This window comes from Rhea americana, unplaced genomic scaffold (genome assembly GCF_003343005.1).
Source record: "Rhea americana isolate MKP2758 unplaced genomic scaffold, rheAme1 scaffold_110, whole genome shotgun sequence".
NCBI classification, from domain to species: domain Eukaryota; kingdom Metazoa; phylum Chordata; class Aves; order Rheiformes; family Rheidae; genus Rhea; species Rhea americana.
Window position 1 is genome coordinate 1,466,380 of NW_028185151.1, and position 18,351 is coordinate 1,484,730.

General features: G+C 42.4%; 1 protein-coding gene across 1 annotated transcript in view; it reads right to left on the bottom strand.

The window, feature by feature from the left end:
• RSPO3 (R-spondin 3) overlaps positions 1-18,342 on the bottom strand; it is a 63,311-nt gene extending 44,969 nt beyond the window's left edge. Inside the window, exon 1 of the mRNA XM_085314158.1 lies at positions 18,081-18,342. Within this exon, the coding sequence (XP_085170284.1) occupies positions 18,081-18,177 (97 nt within the window). The 5' untranslated portion in view covers positions 18,178-18,342. The remainder of the gene's footprint in view (positions 1-18,080) is intronic.
• Positions 18,343-18,351: the final 9 nt, after the last annotated feature.

An 18,351-nucleotide genomic window follows, 5' to 3' on the forward strand; every position in this document is an offset into this window, starting at 1 on the left:
CCTTTGAACTATTCAAGCCTACTAGCTTAGAAACACTCCTTATTAACATTCCTGTTCTTTGAAGAGACATGTCGTCTGCCTTTTTCTAGCTTTCCAGAGCATGGCTATGTCTTCTGCCTGACTCCCTGAAGCTTCCAGATATGCACATATAGTGGTACARAAGAAAATAATTCATCTTACATCCTATCTGACATTTGTGATCACCRCCAAGATGCTCAAAACTTCTCCCTCATGCTCCTCTCATACTAACTATTGTATCTAGAGATGGAAGAGAGCAGGCACTTGCAAGCCTATAAACAACTTCAGAGAGACCAAAGCTCAAAGAAGACTCCATAGCTTTCTATCTCCTATTTTTGCACATGAACAATGTGATGCAAGGCTAGGTGTCCCACCAAGACCCAGCCTGTATCTATCATTTCCTGACAGATGGCTAWTAACTTAGTAACTTTAGCCAAACCTCACAAACAGCCCTGGCTCAGCAGCACCTTGAAGAATGTACCCCAGCCCACCGGAGCCAGGAATATCTCCACGTGGCCACAGTACCATGCTTCGAGGGCAACCCAGGCTTGGGAACCATTCTGAGCAACATGTTGTTTCCTTTGCACTGGGTACTAGTCAACCTTGAGTAAGGGAAGCTGGAGCACAYGTTACTCTCCTCTACTCCTCTTCACTCATGCCAGCCCGATAGCCGAACTAGTGAGGAAGRTGGAGATGACTTTTTTTGCTGCCCTCCCTTTCTGTTTAACTTACTGAGGCCTGCTTCTGGTGATGACAAGCATTGTTACCTTCTTTTTGTCTTTGTCTGGGAAACCTGCAGCACCGAGTGTTACTTAACAAGTTTCATCCTTCTTCAGTGCTGTGACACTAAAGCTAGTGACTCCATAAGCCATAGCAATAAGTAATGGGAGCACCAGTCAGCATGTTCCTGCTCAGCAGCTTAAATCTGCCTCTCCTTGCTACCCAGCTTTCTTTTCTTTATTTCATCAGTAAGTATCTAAACTGACATACAGAAAAATAAATATCTAAACTGATCATATGTTTGGAAAGTGACTATAAGGCAAAAATGAAAGGATCAACAACACASATAACCCCTTGAGACTCTCTAGAATTTTTTTTAAAAAGGGGACAGGAAAGTAGAAGGCAGCTGCCAGCTTTGAYAATTAGACACAATGCTAAGAAGGCTCACTTACAGGTACTACTTTGAGCAACAGACATTACCACCCTATGAAAGCATCGGGAGTAGCCTGGATGAGCCCCAGCCCTTCTCGCTTGTGGGAGCTAACCTGTAAAAGGAGGACACCAGGGCCAAATTTTGTGATGCATTTTTTTTGTATTAGAATCAGCACTCCATACTCAATGGAAACTACCAATAAATAATATAATCAGAATGAAAAAAATCTATATCACAAACCTACCTTGGGATAGAAAATTTTGCTATGGCGCACAGATGCATAGGAATATTTCTGCTATTTACTGTGTTCCTAGAATATCATGTATTTTCTCAGCAGCTAGGCTGGCTAGAGTGCAGATGTGCCTGTAGGTATTCATTCATCTCAGCTTGGTATAAATTCATTTTTTTTCCCCTCAAAACAGAGTCCACTGTGAAGTGGTGTCCGTCAGCATTACTTCTTAAGTATCTGTTTGTCAGCCCAGGAAAACTATTTCTTCACCCTTTCATTACTACTAATATCACACTGCTCAGTAAACTTTTGAGATATTATGCAGTCAGGAGAGTTTTAGAATACAATAGAAGTTACTAATTCCAGCATAAAGGTGCTTGTTTATTCCCCTGTAACACACGGAAGTACAGTGAAGTGTTTTCTTGATGTAAGTACACTTTTTTTTGCAGGAGAGCATTTGGATTTTTTTTTTTTTTTTTTTTTTTTGGCAAACACCAGAAAGGCAAGAAAATCCAAACAGGGACTTGGAGTACTTTTTTTGAAGTCACATATTAGAGCTTGATATAGCTCATATAAAATATACTGGTCAGGATATTTCCTTAGCATAGTCTACCCATTGCTGTCTAGAAGATTTGCAAGCATGGTGCACGCGTTACAGAACGCTGTCTCTGCACTGGTTATTTATAGTGATAACATACTGACTCTCAAGTTACACTGTGTTCTGGCTGCTGCCTTCTATCTTGTCTTTTCCTTCAAGCAGTGCAGAGGTAGACTTCATATGAGTTTGTACAGTGCCTATTGTTGCAAWCATTAATAAGAGCTATCACTTAGCAGCAGTTACTTACAGTTTGTTTAATCTCTAATGGATTCTTCTAAATATTTACAGTAAAACAGTTGCCGGAGCAAATGCTGGAAATTATTGGCATGTTCCTAGCAGCAAAAAAGGAAAACTAGAAAAGGGAAGAAACAAAACCCACTCACTGTTGAATTCTTCTGCTGGCTTTTAATATGTGAGGGTCTGTGTTCAGTAATGGGGTGGAGCTGAGCAAGAGCACTTTGAGGGAGTTGTCCTCATGCCAAGCTGGAGAACCATTGCTCTGCTTCAGCTTCATAAAGTTGCCTTTATTCTTGCTAATCTTGAAGGAAGTGACTGTTTGTTTTGTAGACGYTGAAGTAAATAAACTGTCTGAAAGGACAGCGGCTTCCACAAGAAGCAGAGAAATGCCAAAGTGTTTGGGGTGTCTAGATAGGGYAAGGTACGGTTTGTGGTCAGGTGCATTGCGCTCTCTGCTTGGGGAGTCTCTTGGTCATTAGATCCAGCACCTGCCATGCTCCCCGCTGCTGCTGCTCCCATGCACAGGCTGACTGAAGTCAGATGTACCATGCCTGAGCATAAAGCTAAACCCGTGGGACCGAGAGAAAGCTTTTGGCAGTTTTTTGCACCCGCAGCCTCTGAAGTCATCTTGGCTTTGATGTGGGAGATGTGCGTGAAGGAGGTGTGAAGGAGGAGCAAGGCGCCTGGGCAGCGGTGAGCAGGAGCACCTCCTGGGAGGGACCTGTGGGCCAGAGGCAGCTGGCTAGCAGATCCCGCCAGCTGTCCAGCTATGCTGGGCAAGTGGGGYCCTGGGGAGGGAAGGGAAGCGGGAGGGAGGCTGCATCGCTGCTTCATGGCTGGCAGAAGTGTCGGCCGCGCTGGAGGGGGACACGAGACAGAAGGCGTTTGTGTGACTCTTCTTATCACAGCGTGACACAGCAGGTCTACGCCTACGCAGAAAGGTTTGTAGGCTCATGGTCTTGCTTTGGAAACGTGCTCATTGATCTTAAAACAGGAGTTTTGCCTGAATACGGATCTACAACTTCACTGAGATATCGAAGCTTTCTGAAATACTTACTATTGTAAAGGCCTGCCCTGATTTTGAGATGTGTGTGCGTGTATGTGTGTGTATATGTGTATGCATGCATGTGTGAGAGAGAGAAATCTCACTGGCTAAAACAGTTCTGCCAAGATAAACTTCGGAGCATTTTATAAATTAACTTGGCTCTATGCGTTTATTTTTCTTTTGGAGATTCTAAAAGGAGACTGTTCAACTCATCTTGTTAGGGGCAGCGTATTTTTTTGAACAGAAAAATAAGTCGCTACTCTGCATTGGAAAGCATTTGCTTTTTTCAGCTAAAAGTGTTCTTTCCTCTGGCCTGGCATATTAGATAAGATTTATATTTCTGACCTGACATTAGGTAGTTAAGATTTATTCTTCTATATTAACTTTACTGAGCTTGCAAGCTATTCATTTACAGCATAGGGAATATATTTATGGCAGAAGCAAAGAAAGTTCACTACAAAGTAGTAAAATATGTTATTAGGAGTGTCCTGTAGACTGATGAAAATTGTGAGTACCCTTGCAGCTGGCTCCCTTCTGGCTCTTTTTTTCCTTCTTTGTTATTTCAGCTTTAAAATTTGAATTTGAAGTCAGTTTCAATGGTGAAAACTTAAAAGAATCCAGATGATTCTAATATATCCACATATATATATGTATATATATATATACACACATATGTACATACATATATGTACACACACACACACGTGTATGCTGAGATGGAGAGGTGCAAGGAAGGGGATAACAAGTGACTTGAATTCTCTCAGCGTTCTGCTGGCAATGACCCAGGCATAAGTAACATTGGACCTCGTTCTCCTGCCAGTATAAATCAGGAGTTATGAAGCTGGTGTGTGAGCGAGAGCTGAATCAGATCTATAGCTTTCTTATATCCAAAGGTGTGGGCCCAGGCAATCTGTTAATGTCCAATTTACTTAAAAAGGAGAACCACAGACTATGATGGAAACCTGGAAGCACTTCAAGCCTCTATAGTCAGAAAAATGGAAATTTAAAGGCCTCCTATTGAAATCAGTGACAAAACCTCCAATTAACTTCAATAGGAACAGAATCAGGCCCTAAAAATGGCTGGAAGCCAAAAAACTAGATGGCTCAAGAAATAGGTAATAGAAGCTGATGACTTGCACCAATAAATCACCAATGCAAACCTGGCCCTGCTTGGTTTAAACTCAAAATTGCTTTCATCTGATGTTTGTTTGAAGCCGTCTACATTGTAAAAACTTCTAGAGGAACTGACGTCTTGATAGCTGTCTTAGCAAAAGGCCAACAGCAGGATGGGGAGTAGTATCTCTACCATCCCCRCATCATCAGAGGGAGTCCATCTTAAAAAGAAGCAAGAAACACTGGCCTGCGTATAGAGAGAGCAGTACTTGGGCTGTGTTGTTAACTAGAGGTTTTCTGTTTCAGAAACTGTCAGAGTAACTCTGTAAATCCAATTACAGTGAATATTTTTTTTTTTTTTTTTTTTTTTTTTTTTGGGGGGGGGGGATTACTACTCCATAGCAAGCCAAGAGGAGGAGTAGTTATTTCCATTTGTAGATATTATTCAACTGCTGTCACAAGAGAGAATAGAGATGTGCAGGGCTTTGAGGAATTAAATGTGTTGGAGAATAGGCTTGGCACGTGACATGTAGGAGAGTCAGGCATTATGAAAGCTGGGAATTGCTTACAGAGTGCAGCAGACAGCGCTACACATTGCTGTTCTACTGATGAACCCAGCTGCTAACCCCTCCTGCGACACTGTCACTCTGCAGCCAAGAAGGAGAGTTTTGTAAGAGTACTGCAAAGAACTGCACTGACTGAGCTGAAGCCAGTTGTTCTGGCATCCAAGCGTTTTGTGGCACTCCCCGACAAAGTGGTAGGAAAATGCAAACTGTTACTGAGAGGACTTTCCCTCCTCCCTCCCCCCCYGAAGATCTGTAATCAGTAAACTTTTTCCCCTAGTCCCTGAAAGGGCCTGCTGTGCCCTTGGATCTTGGAGAGCAGTAGACAAATGGGGTGAATAKTTTGGTGTATCTGGTTAACGGCCCTGGTCGTGTTTGACATCAACTGACACATTCAGAATAGCTCACCACTTTCCAGACTGCACCCTCGCTGCTCTTGGGTTTGATAGACTTCATGTCTATGAACTCTATTAAAGTATGCAAACTTTTTCAACTCCCTTCTTGCTTCTACCAGGCTGTGGCTGACAACTGTTGCAAGGACTTACTTCTTTCTGTATATGTAAAGATTCATAGCTTGTTTTTACAATGTGGCTTTGTAAAGTGAAGAAGCAGTTCACTGCTTCTTTTCCTACACCAGGAAACCCACTGCCATCATCAAGTCATCACACCACAGCTCAAGGGCATCAATTCTCTTTCCTCYATTTCTCCTCAAAGCCCAGGGCTCAGAAACATGAGTTGCAGTAACTTGTGGCTTGGCATCAAAAGGGAAAAGTCTACTGAGAAGGAAACTTGCCTGTAGATACTATTAAGTATGAAATAACTTGGTAATCTTAAGGGACATTTTCTTCTGCGTGAGACTAAGGCAGAATAGAAAGTGACAGTGATGAGACCAGTTCAGAAAATGATTTCAAAAATTTGTATTACAAAAGGCACATTATCATACACCCTACATAGCACTGTCACGTTTTAATTCTGGTGTGTCTGCTCCGGATCGCTATGTCCACTTGTTAGTTCTTGTTTCTGGTAGGCTTGGGTTTGATCCAGACATGTCGTGGACAGTGAAGAAGACATGAACTATTACTGCATTTAATCAGGCAAGCTAATGGAGCTGATCTAGAGTTCCTCTACCTCTTCCCACTCCAGAAAATGTAGCCCCTTGGGTCTGTCCCTGTGCTTATTTATTTAGCTAGATTTGGTATATGCTTTGTTCTTATGAACTGCTTCAGTCACTACTTTGAGAAACAATGTCCAATTTCAATATATGGAAAAAGACAGAGAATGAAGAAGCTTGCTAATGGTRGCTGAGGAGGTAGCAGAGTAAGAAAAAGCTTGTAACTATGGTGTGCTGAGCCGGATGAAAAAAACATAGCAAGAGAAAAACAGTGCAAGTATCCCTCCCACACTTTTAAATGGCAAATTGCAGCTGTTTTCTTACAAAAATGATTGGAATACCCTCATGACCTTTACCAGCACCTCTCTGAAAAAAGTACATTGCACTACTGCTCCTTTTATTTGTGAGAGAGAAGAAAAATCCCCCACCAACTAGCATGCTTTTTTTTTTTTTTTTTTTTTTTTTCTTTTTCTTTTTTCTTTTTTCCTTCAGTGGCCTGTATAAACATTTGGGCTGGATTCTGAGCACATGCAAATTTTATGCTGGCAAAGCTCTGTGTGTTGTTTGCTTCCYGGCACAAGCAGTAGCTAGAAGCAGAATCAGTCCCTTAACTTTTGCAAGATGTTTATTCTGCCTAAACCATCTCCCATTAAAAACAGTATAGACTCTAACTGAAAAGCTCGTGTTAACCTGGCACGTGCCTTGTGATCATGACATTTCTATTCTCTAGTAAAACACTGGAATATTAAYGCTTCCTGCTGCTCCCTCAGCACATGCACTGATGCATGTACACAAAGAAACACATATACAGTCCCCCCCCCAACATTAGTGGAAAGGCTGCTGGGTTATCACTGGGAAAAACGAAGACTCTTTTCTAGAATCGCTGGTTTCCCCAGCCCAGAGTCCATCCTAAGTAAGATTATATTCCCTAAGTAAGATTATATTCCTCTTCCATTGACTGGACTAAAATTTCCGGTCTAGTGATAAATATCTTATGAAAAGCGAGAAGAGATTTATCTATACACAACCAAAAATTTAAGGTTCCATACAACAGGAACTTTCCGGTGTGATTTTAAGCATCCCAGGCTCCACAAAGACAGAAGGGTTCCCTGCCAAAGCATCCCATGGAAGAATTATTTAAATTAATTTTTTTATTAGAACTCTGCAGATGATTATGTTTTTTCTTTGAGTTGAGTGACCAAACGGACCATAAAGAGAGTGGAAGAAGAGGGTAAGTTTTCAGACAAATCAGAAGGTTTTGTCTGGCTTGAAAAAAAACTACGTGTGCTTGGGGTTATCAATAGCCTTTTTACCTGCATTTTAAAACAATTTTGAAATGAAAATAGCTTCAGAACAAGTTAAAACCTTTAATTCTTGCTTGTGTATATGCGCATTTGTACATATGTATATATGTGACTCTATATATAGATATAGATATGACAGTGTGTACAGGCGAAGAGGGAGAGAAAGAGAGGACAAAATGTGTGAACATACATAAATATATTTTCCATCAAAAYTGTGAATTTTGGTAATGTTTGCAAATGGTTACAATCATTTACGTTGATCCTATATTTTTGGTAGGTGTACAATTTGCTGACACTTTTGTCAAGTGATGTGCTTATGGTGAAAAAGATATTTCCAGCAGATCATAGTCATACAATGTGTAAAGAAATTTTTCCAATTCTAGGACTCCAGCTGTAGGCTTATTTGATTCTAGGAGACGAATTATATAAGCCAGAGAATTAGGAGTCAGTGAGTGGAAGATCCTTCTGAATAAGCTCTCTTACAGAGAGCTTACAGAGAACTGCAGTTTCCATGGCTCATCTCTTTTGGACGAAATGTGTTTAAGGCCTCTGCATATTCCCAAATAAATAAATAAATAAATAACAGACCCTTTTTGGTGCATACAACAGCAACCGCAGACAACTAGGGAACCAGGATTGAAGGCTCAGTCAGGAAGTTCCATAGATGAATAACTTATTTTTCAACAAATTATGAAAGGCTTCAGAAAGAGTTATGGATTGACTTTCTTAATGCTCAGTGGTCTTTTAGTGGTAGTTATGGCTAGAATTCTCCTTTTTTACGTAATCAGTGAAGCATGGAAATGCRAGAGAAGACAACTCTTTTGGTTCAACTATTTTATCTGGACTCGATTGTGATTTACTAAGGAAGAAACGAACTTCCCTGCTCACTGGGAGGCTTAGAAATGATGTTATTTCAGAAAGAGGTGAATAGCAGCCTGTCCTCATCTTGAAAGGGTACAGTCTACAGTTGCCTTTGTGGCCAGCCAGGTCCTCACAAATAGGAATAAGACCCCCTCTCTCCTGCCACTCCATACTCGGTGCTTTTAACTACTGTAAATCTCAAAGAGATGTGTGTTCATCAGGGCATCCAGCCATAGTATGAAGCCCCAATATGAAAAAGTTGAAAGCCTATCTGAAATCTCTTCCATTATTTCCATATCTATGGAGTGATCAAGCCCATTTTGACCTTTAAGAGACTGCACAACTGTAATGTATTTCACCATTTGTTACATTATTTCCTGAAATATACTCAAYTCAGACTTAGTAATATAATGACTTACTCATTCTAGGACATACATTCATAAGAAGCTGTAATTTAAAAACATGAATTGTATCTTTGTGAATCACTCAGATGAAAGAATGTGGTACCTAGCTATRGAAGAGAATAAGCACTCTCAGATCATACTAATCTTGGCTGTGAGCAGGAATTTGTGAGCAGAGGTTGCAGGAAGGAGTGAATCCACGTTCTTGGCCCTAGCTGTTCGATATAAATGTAAGAAAGACATGATGCCAACAGATAGAAGGCAGTAGTTTTGTCCATAGTGTGTCCAGGAGACTTGGAGGATTTTTTGCATTTGCCTGTTACTCAAAATTACTTCTGAATTTTCTTAGAAAATAATACATGGCCAAAGCAGCCATATGAATGTCCTTTTGCTGATAAACACTCAAAAGTGAATCCTATTGGTTAAACTCTTACATCACTGAAGCTTCCCCTCAATGGATAACTTACATCCATTGAGCACATTGAAACAGCACATATAAGATATTTTAGCAACTGTTCTCAGGGCCTTGATCTTAAAAATGCTTGTCCAAAACATCGCACAAGTTACAGATTCTGCACTCTCAATACAGAATTTTATACTCATTTTTAATATACCCTTAATTCTGAAACTCATGAATTGCTCAACTCTTTGTAAAACTTACAGACAAATGACAGAGGTGTTGCAAATACACAAAATGGAATGTATTTTTTGCAGAATACTAAACTGCATAMTACATTTATCTTTTCCACTCTCATGACCTTGTCTGTTGGATTTTACAGTAATCCTTCATATGCAGTCTGTGCACACAGAACCCAGAATAAGAAGGTCCCATCTCAGTTTATTTTTTGTTTCAGTTCTATGTTAAACTAACTCTTTCCAGAGTCTTCATCTCCATGTATTTGCTAAATACATGCGTTTATATCTTCTGACTCGCATATCAAATAAATATCCTTTAACCCCACTGGCTTCTGTTTTGGAGAGATAATTCTGCATTCAGCAATGAAATATAAAATAAAAGTAAAATAAGCAGCAACTCCTTATTCAGTGGCATAAAAAAGTGCAGTGATATTAATTATGAAAATTCTAGGAAAGCATACAGGCAAGGTTACCAAACTGGCCGACACTGGTATTTGTAATCTTTGTGAATAAGCAATGCAATAACGCAGGGCAAGTGTGCGTGGGAGGCTTGCTCTGAAGAAACTGGCCGTTTTCCTCTCTCTGACCAGTTGAGTTGTTATGAATAAAAAATGTTGTTGCTAAAGGAACCTGTAATAAATCTTTCTGGGAGTATTACATGTGCTGATAACACACATAAACTTTGTAAACATATTAAAGTGTCAGGTTTTAGTAGCTCTGGTTCATGTGGATGTTTGTAAATGTTAGTGAAGAAATGCAATGGAAATCTTGTCACACCAGCTGGTTGCTCCCACATTCATGTGAGAGCCTTCTTCTCTGCCTTCCCCTTGAAAGGGAGCCTCATTTTGTAGCTGAGATTAGGTAATGCTGAGGAAAAATTGCTCAAGTCCTACCTCTGCTCTCCCTTTCCATCAAAACGCTCCCACAAAAGCTGCTCCCCTGGCAAATTATGAGGMGAGAAGCGGGTGGATGAGCTGGTGACTGAGAGAGGATTTATGCTCTTCCGAGCAGCCCTTCTTTGCGTAGCAATGCCCTCAGTCGATGCCTCTGTGCAAGTACAGTTCACAGCCCTGACATCTAACTTTTCTCTTAGTATGTGGCAAGAGCTGGGCGCCTCCAAAAGGGATTGACAGAAAACAACACATTGAGAAAGGAATTCATAGGAATTTCTTAGGAAAATTCCGGGGCCAAACTGTATCTCAAATGCTAGTTGTCTTAYGGTACATCCCTGTTCAGCACTGCAAGGACATGATTCTGTCACCATCATGCAGCCTGGCAAGCCAGTGTGTTCTTTAATAAAACAAAAGAGGACTCACTRTTTTCTTTTGAAGCACACCAAGAAGGAGGCAGCAGCCTTGCTACCCTCAATGTTTGTCAAAACTTAGCAGCTAAAATATTCAGCTGGGACCTAGGAATCTAGACTAAATTCATTCATCTGTCTGGCATGACTYTAGCCTGTGTCAATCTACTCTGATAAACTGGCTTTTGGTATTCTGGATTTGCATTTAATCTTGGTTCCTTCGGTGGCATCTGCTCCACTKTGCACAGAAGAGGCCAGGGCTTGGTGGGCTTGTGTAAGGGAGCAAAAGCATATGCATGAGTATCTTCCAATGCAAATAAACAATCATCTGCCAACTTAGCAGTCCTTGGCTAGCTTTGGAAGAACTTTGTTTTGTTTTGCATTTTTTTTTTGCCCAGGGTTTCTTTACAAGAACATCTCAGTCTTTGTAGAAGAGACCTCAGCTCAGAAGTCTCCCATCTCAGCTGAATGCTCAAACTCAGTAAGCTGAAGTCTCATGTTGGAAACACCRAAACATCTGAGAAATGTTTGTGCTTCACGGGTGAGGTGGCAATGAAGCAGAGCTTTGAGACTTGCAGTTAGGGATTTTGGTGTTTAAATCCTGCCCCAGTCACACCTCAGGCACCCAAGTCCTGTTCTTGTATCTGAGCCTCATTGTTTCTGCCCTGGCACTTTACAGGAAGCCACAGAAATCACACATCATTGCAATTCCAGCACCCATCAATGAGCTCCTGTTTTATTTTACAGTGCCCCTAAACCTGTTTTACCCTGCAGAAAACATCAAACATCTCAAAGCCCATCTAGGACCTCAGAAATTTAAACACGAAGTGAACCAGGATGTAAAACTGACACACAATAAGAGGCGTGAAAGGGTAATATTTATAGCCGTGTGCTACCATGGCTGTGTAGACCTGGGGTTCGGGGTTTTACTTTCATTTCGTTTACTTTCATCGCTGTGTGCCTCCCTTTACGCTCTTCCCAAAGATTGCTCTGTTCTGTGGGGCCAGCGTCTCGCAGACCCTGCTCCGAGCGGGCTCTCCACGGCTGCAGGAGGTCAGTGCCATCGCAGGCAAAGGCAGAGGCGCGGGTCTCAGTCACGTCTCCCGCGTTTCAGCTCCAGTTCCCTCCGCTGCGATCTTGCCTAGGACCACTGGAGGAATGTAAATTCCGTAGCCACTTTTCTACATGGGTGCTATTTTTAATTGTGCAAGTAAATATTCCTGTTTAAAAATACAGGATCCACAGTGTGTTATCGTTAAATCGAAGCACATGAAAATGTTTATTAGTCAGCTGTCATATAACCATAGTTAAACTGCTTTCTTTTTAAAAAAAATTGCATTACTTATTACACTGTTCACTACTAACAACAAAAATATAATTAAAATAATCATTAATAAATCCTACTGGACCCTGTTGAATCCTCTTTATTATGACAATGTCTAATAAATAATTGTTCTGCCATTGTGAGATGCCCAGTTATTCAACAATTTATAGGGAAAAAAAAAGTTGGTGGTATTTTTTTGAAAAATAGAACTTGTTTTGCATGAATAAGTACTCCAAATATTTTTATCTGYGGCATTGTTTGTGGTAATAGCAGACAGACAGACTTTTGTGTAAAAATGTATACTGTTTCAGTAGCCTCTTGTCATCTGATAAGATTGCTTTGTTCTAAATTATTTTGGTAAAAAATTGGCAAAGTGATACTGAATAGTTCAGACTCCAAAATTAAAAATGAGACAAAAATATTATTTTTTTATTAKCTGATATATCTCTTTCACCAGGCTTTTACAACTTTTAAATTACTTTCAAGAGCTAATGGGACTGTTTACTGCAGAGGGAAAAAGTTATTAAAAACCTCCATGGTTTTAAGAGATGAGTTTTCCTAGTAGTCACTGTCTATAAATGATTAAATAAGAAATGATAGACAACTTATTAATCTTAGTGAATAACAGCAATGGCCAAAGCAGCACACTCGTTTTATTCACTGGAAGGCAAAATGAACAGGCTAAATAACAGATAACGAGGAAGGCTGATTTTGAAGTCCTAGCTCAAATTTTATTATGCAAAACTTCCCATCTTTAGTGAAAATTTTATAATAAGAAGAAACAGACCAAGGTTTTCCAAGCCTTGATATACTAGTAGCAAAACTTAACAAATTCATCCCAGAGTTAACTTTATTGACTTCAGTCAGCAGATGGATTTGGCACAATAGGTGCAAGTAGTAAAATAGCTATTCTTTTCATAAACTTAAGAAAGATATTGCCTTCCAAAAAAACTATATATCACAGATCTGAAAGGTGCAGAGCATTGTTTTCTCCGATACAGGTATCTCACATATTTTGGATCATGAGATTTTGCAAGTTCTCAAGCCCTGAAATTCTTCCCAACTCAGAATTTTTTCCTGAGGTCCCGCAGAAAAAAGAGCTCTCTCCGGCTCCAGTGAAGTCCATAAGACTTTCTCTATTGAGGCAGGTTCAAGCTCTAAAACCACTGCAATAATAATAATAATTTATTCAGTGCACTAAGAGAAATAGATGACTTTTTATGYATTTTTTGATAAACCAACCTATATCAAGGGATTTGAGAACTTTTGGCCGTACATGTATTTCCAATTTAATGTAATTTTAAGCATTATAAGAAATTCCTTCAGCAGCTGGAAGAAACAAATTTGAAATTATCACCAATTCACATGTCAAATATAAAAGGCAAACTGGTCTCTAAAGTTCTCTAGTCTCAATARCCAAAGCTTTTGGGATAATAATATGTATTGTCCCAGATATAAGTGATATACTTCAAGCACAGATCTACAAGCATATATATTCGTTAAAAAAAAGGTAGAATATCCCTATACCTCTAATGCTTTCAGCAATGGGTAGTGATTTTCTAATATTTATTTATTTTAAATATCTCTATTACAGAACATGTTCACGGTTTATGAAAACATGATGAAACWGTTCTACGGCTGCTTTTGTTTCTAATGACTGTATTAGGAATTTTACAATCCATTTCGAAACAAAYGGGAACTCATCCAAAAATGGGAAATATAGTTTAATTGCAAAAATGATGCACTTGTCACCAACGAAGTATTTACTCAGACAATATAAACATGCAGTAATCACAGAAAAAAAAATCAGCAAATACTGTGAAAGAGAAATAACAGTGAATAATTTAATCCCATCCAAAGACAGATTCAGCTTACTTGATGACTGCTTGCTTGTCTAACTTCTGCTTTAAATTAGTGCACTCAGATCTTAACTCATTTCTTAAATAAATTTTAAAAAAAAGTCATAGCACCTATTTGCATATAGAACACGCAGTATTGCCAACTGTGCCATGCCAACCCTGAACTTACATATAGATATTAAAAATATACCTGCTCGGGGTGAACTATCAAAAGAAGTAAGCCTTCCAAAATGCAGTGTTCTTTTAATCAATAACACATTTTGTATCTTCTTGTTGAAAAGAAAGAAGTAAGTTTTATCTCTATGTGCATGACAGCCTCCAGAAGGGTGTAAAAGACATAATTTTGCCAGTAGGTCTTACATTGGTTCGCTTCTGGTTTGTTTTTGTGTAGCTGTATTTATAATCAGGCAGTTATGCATGTGCTGTGATTTTGAATTCAGAAGCAGTCCCAGGCAAACCAAGACATGGAGGCAGAGTGTTTGCAGGGTGGAGCCCGCAGGCAGTGGCCGTGAGCAGAAGCAGAGGCTGGAAGACTTGCAGTGTGGCCTGAACGAACAGCTGCTGGGGAGCGTGAACAAGCAGTACAGCACTGTGAGGAAAATGCACGAGGCACTAGCCGACATCAAATATGGATGGGCTACYAATAATATACATCATGGTAGCCGTACGTCCAAATTGCCATTCCTCTAATTCATGCTTCTACTGACAGTTTCACTCCCAGATGCAAAGCCTGTGATGCAAATGAAGAATTTTCTAATTTTGTTTATTCCAGGGATTCACAAATTTATTTTGTGGCCAACTGGTAGTCCATGGGGCCATGGCAAATGGTCTGCAGGTCCACAGAGTCATATCAAGTAATACTCCACTTCTGTCAATTAAAAGGTCAAGGAGAAAGATGTATGACCTTAAACTAGTAACTTCAGGCTGTACTAAATATTGAGGATTGGTAGTGATCTGCAGAGCCAAATATTTTGGAACTATCAACTTAATCTTACTTCTCTTACAAGCGAACTGTACTCACTGACAGAGCTGTAGAATTTCTCATTTATTATTGTGTCAGTCTATACTCGCTGCATATTAATCTCTCTTGTAGGACCTGAACAAGCAACTTAACTTGTTAATCTCAAGTGGCTTATCATAGTAAAAATACAGAGACTCTTTGCTAACCATACATTCGCTTTTACACTTTTACTGCTTGTATCGGCTTGTCTGATTTAGGATCCGGTCCTCTGTTTGCCTATTGACTTCAGTTGAGTTTTGTCTCCACACAGATGATGATAAATTTAGTACGGAGTACAATGCAGAAATTTAGGATGCTTAAATTAGCAACTTCAGTAAGAGTTTGGGAAGTGAAAGAAACGGAGATCAGACTTTTGCTTCAAGACCAGGTCCTTCTGCTGGGATAAATCAACAGAGAAAACTTCAGTTTATGCCACCTGAAAGCCTGGCCCAACATATTCTGAACTAGTGGGTTCAGGCTTTATTATTTTTTCTCTTAAAATGTTGAAATCCACAATGTAATTAATAATATAAGGACTTGGATATTTTATGGAAAGAAGCAACACAGGCTCACTGACTGACTGCTTGATGGTAAGTAGTTTGTATGGTACTTAAAAAACGTRAGTAGAATAGAAATTTGGAAGTGTTTTCCTAGCAATGCATCTAAGACCTGTGCTTAAAGGAGACTAATTGGGTAAAAGAAACAAAAATCCAGAGAAAATCTTCCATGTAATAGACAGATGAATTTGACAGGTGTTTTCCTTATCATRTCACATCGTCAGTTTTTTCAAGTTACATTATGCACTAATAGCAATTCATAGGTTTTTAAGGCCAAAATAATCAGTCTAAATGGTGACCCTGACCTCTTTTATGGTAACTTTCATAAACATTCAAGTTGTAATTTCTGCTTCACACCCAATAGCCAGTAGTTAGAGCATGTGTTGCAGCCAGCCTGATCTGAGCGCCTCAACCAGTGTAGCATCTACACCATGTGTAGGTGAGAAGTTCTGATGGTTGTTTGTTTTCACTGCCAAAAGCAAAGAGCCATATTTCCATTCTGACTATTCGTAGCATTGACTTTTCAAGCACTTGTTCTGCTGCGCGGTTAGTGTAACTCTTGTATTTGAAATGGAAAATCCTGAACGGGTACCCGCTACCTTCTTCACTATTTGGAGTCAGCATTTCCAACTCGACTTCTCGAAAATTACGCTGCTGGGAAAGGGGGCTACGAAGAGCCTGGGCAGCACCCTGCCCGCAGCAGTGCTCGCTCGGGCTGCACCGGGCCGGGCCGGACCGTGCCGTGCCGAGCCGAGCCAGACCGTGCCGAGCGGACCCGAGCCGTGCCGGCCGCACCTGCCGTCGCGGGCTGCCCGCCGCGGCTCAGGACAGCAGAGGTCGCCGCTGCCCCTGCGCTGGCTCCGGCGCGGCGCGGCTCGGCTCGGCGCGCACCAGGTGCTCCCGGCCGCCGCGGCTGCCCCCGCCGCCCCGCACTGCGCGGCCCCGACGGCGGGGCYGGAGTAAGGGCGGTCACAGGGGGTCCCGCGCCCCACGGCTCTACCCTGGCCCCACAAGGAGTGGGTGGGAAATGATGGAGGCTGCGACGCTGAGCCTGGCCAAGGGTAATAAATCGGATGCCCTGACATGTTTTACTTAGCCCTCAGTGCCGCCTCGCCGAGCGGTCGCGGGGGTCTGAGGGCTGGAGCCCCCGGGTCTTTCTCTCGCACTCCGCTCCACTTTAGGGGCACTTTAGGTGAATCAGACCTTGTGTTCGGGAGGCAAATCGTACAAAGGAGACTTTTTACAAGGACTGACCACGCCATGCAGGAGAAGGGAGTGAGGACTAAGAAAAAAATAATAAATATATATGGTAACCCCGCCGCCCCCTATCCGAAGAAATAACCAAATGCATTTGTTGCAACCAATTGCTGTTTAAACACAGACTGCCGTGTTTTATAACATTTCCTCGGTATCTGCAGCTGTCAGGGAAAGAGGGCAGCAATGAACAGCCCCTGCCACACGCTAGGTGCTCAGAAAGTGCCTCCCCCTCCCCAGAAAAGGCGGCGGGTCCGACGCAGGCGGGTGGAGAGTCCAGAGGAAGGGGCACGTCCCAGTGCCACCCGGCTGCTGCATCCCATCGCCTCCCGCCTTCGACAGCTCCTTGGCCGAACACCGGCGGGCTCTGCCTCCGCAGCGCACGGCGGTCAAAGGGGCCTCGGACCCGTCTGGAGCTCCCCGGCGGCCGACCCGTACCAGACCTCCGCGCGAAACCTTCCTTTGCACCGGGAGGCAACCTGTCCCCATGCCAGCCCCACACGCGCATCACACCTCTGCCCCACACCTGGGCAGCGACCTCTTTGCACATTGCTTTGCAAGGGGGTTCATCCGCTGTCGCCTYTCTTTCCTCTCTGCCCGAGGCCGGGCGGTGGTCCCGCAGGACTCCCCTCGCTGCTGGCCAGACCAGTCTCCCGCATTACTTGGTCCRGGCGGCAGCGCCCGGGGAGCTGCCGCAGACGTCCGGGCCGGTCCAGCGGCCCGGTGCCGCCTCCTCGCCCCRGTGCCGCCGCCGTCCTGCGGGGCTCCCCGCTCCCGGCTCCCTCCTGCTGCCCCCCGCACCGCGGCGGCTGCCTGCGTGAGTTGCCGGGGCTGGCGTAAGTCGGAAGAGAAGAACACCCTTCACCCCAGCGGCGTCTAATGAAAAGAATAAATCAAGGGCTGCAGCCCCCAAGGCAGTGCCGGTAACCCGGGGGCTTCCCAGACGGGGCCACCGTCGCGGCTAGGCGTGAGYAGAGGCTGGAAACCAGCGGGACCTGGCAGCGCCGCGGCCCCCCGACCCACCACTGAGCATCGCTCGGCCGTGAAGCTTAATCTATAGCATTAATCTATAGCGAGGAATAAACTTTGGGGGTGGGGGGAGGGATGTTCTCTCTCCATCCTCCCCTAAATCGCTAAATGGTAACTGGGGGTGGAGAAAGCCGTTAAAAGTTACCTGTCGTGTCATCATGCTTTACCCTTAGAAAGTGGAATGAGCTAAGAAGGGATGTTCCCCCTTAAGAGACATTAAAACAAAAAGCAGCACATGCAGGTCTCCCTGGAGCCGTGTCTGCTCATCCCGGTGAGTTGAAAGAGAAAAGCAGAAAGAGAACAAAAATCACCTTCATCCCTCCAACTCAGTGAAACTCCCTGCAAACCGGTTCACTCTCCCTGCGGGCGTGGGGCTTGCCTCCTAGCTCACTAGCAAAGGCATCGGGGGCACAAGAAGCTCCCGAACAGGTGAACAGCAGAACGAGAAGAAGCAGAAGTTATCAAAGTATAAATCTCTCCGCACTTACTTCTTCCCTGTCGCCGGACCCTGGAGGCGTGCTGGCTGCCAATGTATTCCATAAAGTTCAAAGTGATAAAAAACCAAGAAATCAGTCGCAATTGCATAGTAACCCTCGGAGAGTTCGGCTTCTCTTCTTTCTTTTTTTTCTTTCCTTTTTTTWWAAAAAAAAAATGGGGGGAAGGGGGAAAGGGATGAACACGGCAGCAGAAATACCTGCACTGAGATCCAAAACTCGGCTGGACTTGGTTGGTAGCTTTTTTTTTTTTTTTTTTTTTTTT